The sequence below is a fragment of the Cariama cristata genome, unplaced genomic scaffold (assembly GCF_000690535.1).
Source record: "Cariama cristata isolate BGI_N322 unplaced genomic scaffold, ASM69053v1 scaffold32422, whole genome shotgun sequence".
Classification (NCBI taxonomy): Eukaryota; Metazoa; Chordata; class Aves; order Cariamiformes; family Cariamidae; genus Cariama; species Cariama cristata.
The window spans coordinates 1-2,998 of NW_009602623.1; the positions used below are offsets into that span (position 1 = coordinate 1).

The window sequence follows — 2,998 nt, forward strand, 5'->3', positions numbered from 1 at the left end:
GAGGCCCTGCGGGCCTCCAGCCCGCTGCTGGACCTCCCTGCCTACCAGAGCCGGGCCCTCCGCCTCCAAGCAGCTATCCACTATGCCCAGGGCGACCTCTCGGCGGCCAAGAGCCTAGTGGAGGAGGCGCTCACCGCCGCTGCCGATGGCAGCCCCGGAGCACCCGAGGACACATCAGAGCGGGCCGCCGCTGAAATCAACCTGGGCTGCCTGCTGTCACCGGCAGGGGCGGCATGAAGAGGCCAGCAGCAAGTTTTCTGGCGCCATGCAAGTGTTGGGTTACTGCCCTGAGCTTTCTTACAACATGGCGCTGTGCTGCTACGCAGCCAAGCAGTATGCCCCTGCCCTCAAACACATCTCCGATATCATAGAGCGTGGCATCAACCAGCACCCAGAGCTCAGCGTGGGCATGACTACTGAGGGCATTGATGTCCGCAGCGTAGGCAACACTCTGCTCCTGCACCGCACGGCCCTGGTGGAGGCCTTCAACCTCAAAGCGGCCATTGAGTACCAACTGCACAACCTGAAAGTGGCCCAGGAGGCACTCACAGATATGCCTCCAAGGGCTGAAGAAGAGTTGGATCCAGTCACACTGCACAACCAAGCACTAATGAACATGGACAGCCAGCCCACTGAAGGATTTGAGAAACTGCAGTTTCTTCTGCTGCAGAACCCCTGTCCACCAGAAACTTTTGGAAACTTACTACTCCTGTATTGCAAGCATCAGTACTATGACCTGGCAGCTGATGTGCTGGCAGAGAATGCCCACCTGACGTACAAACTGCTCACACCTTACTTGTACAATTTCTTGGATGCCATTATTACTTGTCAAACTGCCCCCGAAGAGGCTTTCCACAAGCTAGATGATTCAGCAGGGATGCTGGCTGAGCAGCTGAGAAAACTCACAAAGCAGGTACAGGAAGCTAGGCAAAATTGGGATGATGAAGCTGTAAAAAAGGCAGTTAATGAGTATGATGAGACTCTGGATAAATATGTACCTGTCTTGATGGCCCAGGCAAAGATCTACTGGGACATGAAGAACTACACCATGGTAGAAAAGATTTTCCGCAAATCGGTGGAGTTCTGTAACGAACACGAGGTGTGGAAGCTCAATGTGGCTCACGTGCTCTTCATGCAAGAGAACAAGTATAAAGAGGCTATTAGCTTCTATGAGCCAATAGTTAAAAAACACTATGACAACATTCTCCATGTTAGTGCCATTGTGTTAGCTAACCTCTGTGTTTCCTACATCCTGACAAGCCAAAATGAAGATGCAGAGGAACTGATGAAGAAAATCGAGAAGGGAGAAGAGCAGCTGTCCTATGATAATCCTGATAAAAATATCTACCATCTTTGCATTGTCAATCTAGTCATTGGTACCCTCTACTGTGTGAAAGGAAACTATGACTTTGGTATTTCAAGGGTCATTAAAAGCCTGGAGCCGTATAACAAAAAACTAGGTACTGATACCTGGTATTACGCCAAACGGTGTTTCCTGTCCTTGCTGGAGAACATGTCCAAGCACATGATCATGCTACGTGACAGCGTTATTCAAGAGTGCATTCAGTTTCTGAAGCAATGTGAGCTGTATGGAAGAAATATCCCAGCTGTCATTGAGCAACCCCTCGAAGAGAAGAGGATGCACAGTGCAAAAAATACAGTTACCTATGAAGCCAGGCTTTTGAGGGCACTGATGTATAAGATCATTGGGTGGAATACGTAAATGCTGTTCCCGTAGAGTAGAAATAAGAACTTTGTGTCTGTTCTTTTCCTACGCTTGTGAGGTGATGCTCACCCTGGTAGTCCGTAGTGGTATGGGTGTTCCTTGATTGCTTACCTTTAAAGATTTTGCCCTGTATTTTAACAACGTTCAGTGGAAAATAGAATATTTGCATGAAATTAACGTGCACCAAATAACTGGGGGCATTCTCACTAATCTGTCATTTTAAGTACACCTTAAGATGTGTTGACCAAGAACATTATAGAAATATCAGAGTTTTCACTGGTAAAATATTTTATCCTGAAATTTTGACCAAGTTTCTTTTCATAGGTTGACAGTTGAAAATAATTTGTTATCCATGTCCTAGCACAGAAAGCGGAGAAACTGAATTGTTTTAACTCTCTAATTTGTGCCTGTGTATGAAATGTTTCTTTCTTCTGCTTTTTTGAAGGCATTTTTAGTATGTTACAGACCATGTTGATAGTATATTTAAACACAAAATATTACTTTCTAATAAAAAAATCAGTCCTACAAACATTAACATTGCCTTTTGCTAACTCAGTAATAATGCACAAGTATTCTGGGAAATTGTATGCCTAATACAGGGACCAGGAATATATTCCCAGGAGGATATATTAGGACGGTACCTTGGTTTAGGTCTACCTTTGCAGTAAAGTTCATTATGACTGGATGTAACTGGCTTCAGAGACACCGCTCAGTGCTGCCCCTCGGCTTCTGCGACCCCCAGAGTCCCCGTGCCTGTGCCATCCAGCCAGCAGCTGTTTGGTAGCAAGTGCTTACTTAGTAACACAGGCTTCCATTTGTAGCCTGGCCTGCCCCTTTCATACAAATACCATTCTCAGAATATACCAGTCTCTGGTAAGAGACCTGGTGAATGTGAAATTCTGTTCTCTTCCATACTTCTCAAAGCAGCATGTAACTTCCATTTCATGCGAGGCTTATGACTTCTACCCCTAGATGGAAGAAATCAGCTTCTCAATTTCCTCATGTTACTGTTCCTGCATCTCTTAACACCTCTCTGAAGCCCTGTTTATTTGCTTAATTCCTTTACTTGGCATCTCCGTCACACTGGCATCAGACAATGTATTTTCTCAACAGTCTTCCCATACCTTTTCAACCATATTAGGTGTTCCACAGCAAAGTGAGACTAAAGTACCTTTCAGTGGTTTTGTGCAGTCTGGTTCTGTGCCCTGTGGCTACTCTCCTTTTTGTGTATTCTGCCTTCTGAAGCAATGCGTGACCTGAAGTTTTTTTAAA

General features: G+C 45.6%; 1 protein-coding gene across 1 annotated transcript; it reads left to right on the forward strand.

Moving 5' to 3' along the window:
• Positions 1–3: 3 nt before the first annotated feature.
• On the forward strand, positions 4–1,892 carry LOC104155931 (tetratricopeptide repeat protein 30B-like; the record flags this gene model as incomplete). Its single annotated transcript, XM_009694856.1, is given in 2 exon segments — positions 4–216; positions 218–1,892. Coding segments are annotated over 2 exon segments (1,719 nt in total), but the record flags the coding sequence as incomplete, so codon positions are not given.
• Between the last annotated feature and the right edge of the window lie 1,106 nt (positions 1,893–2,998).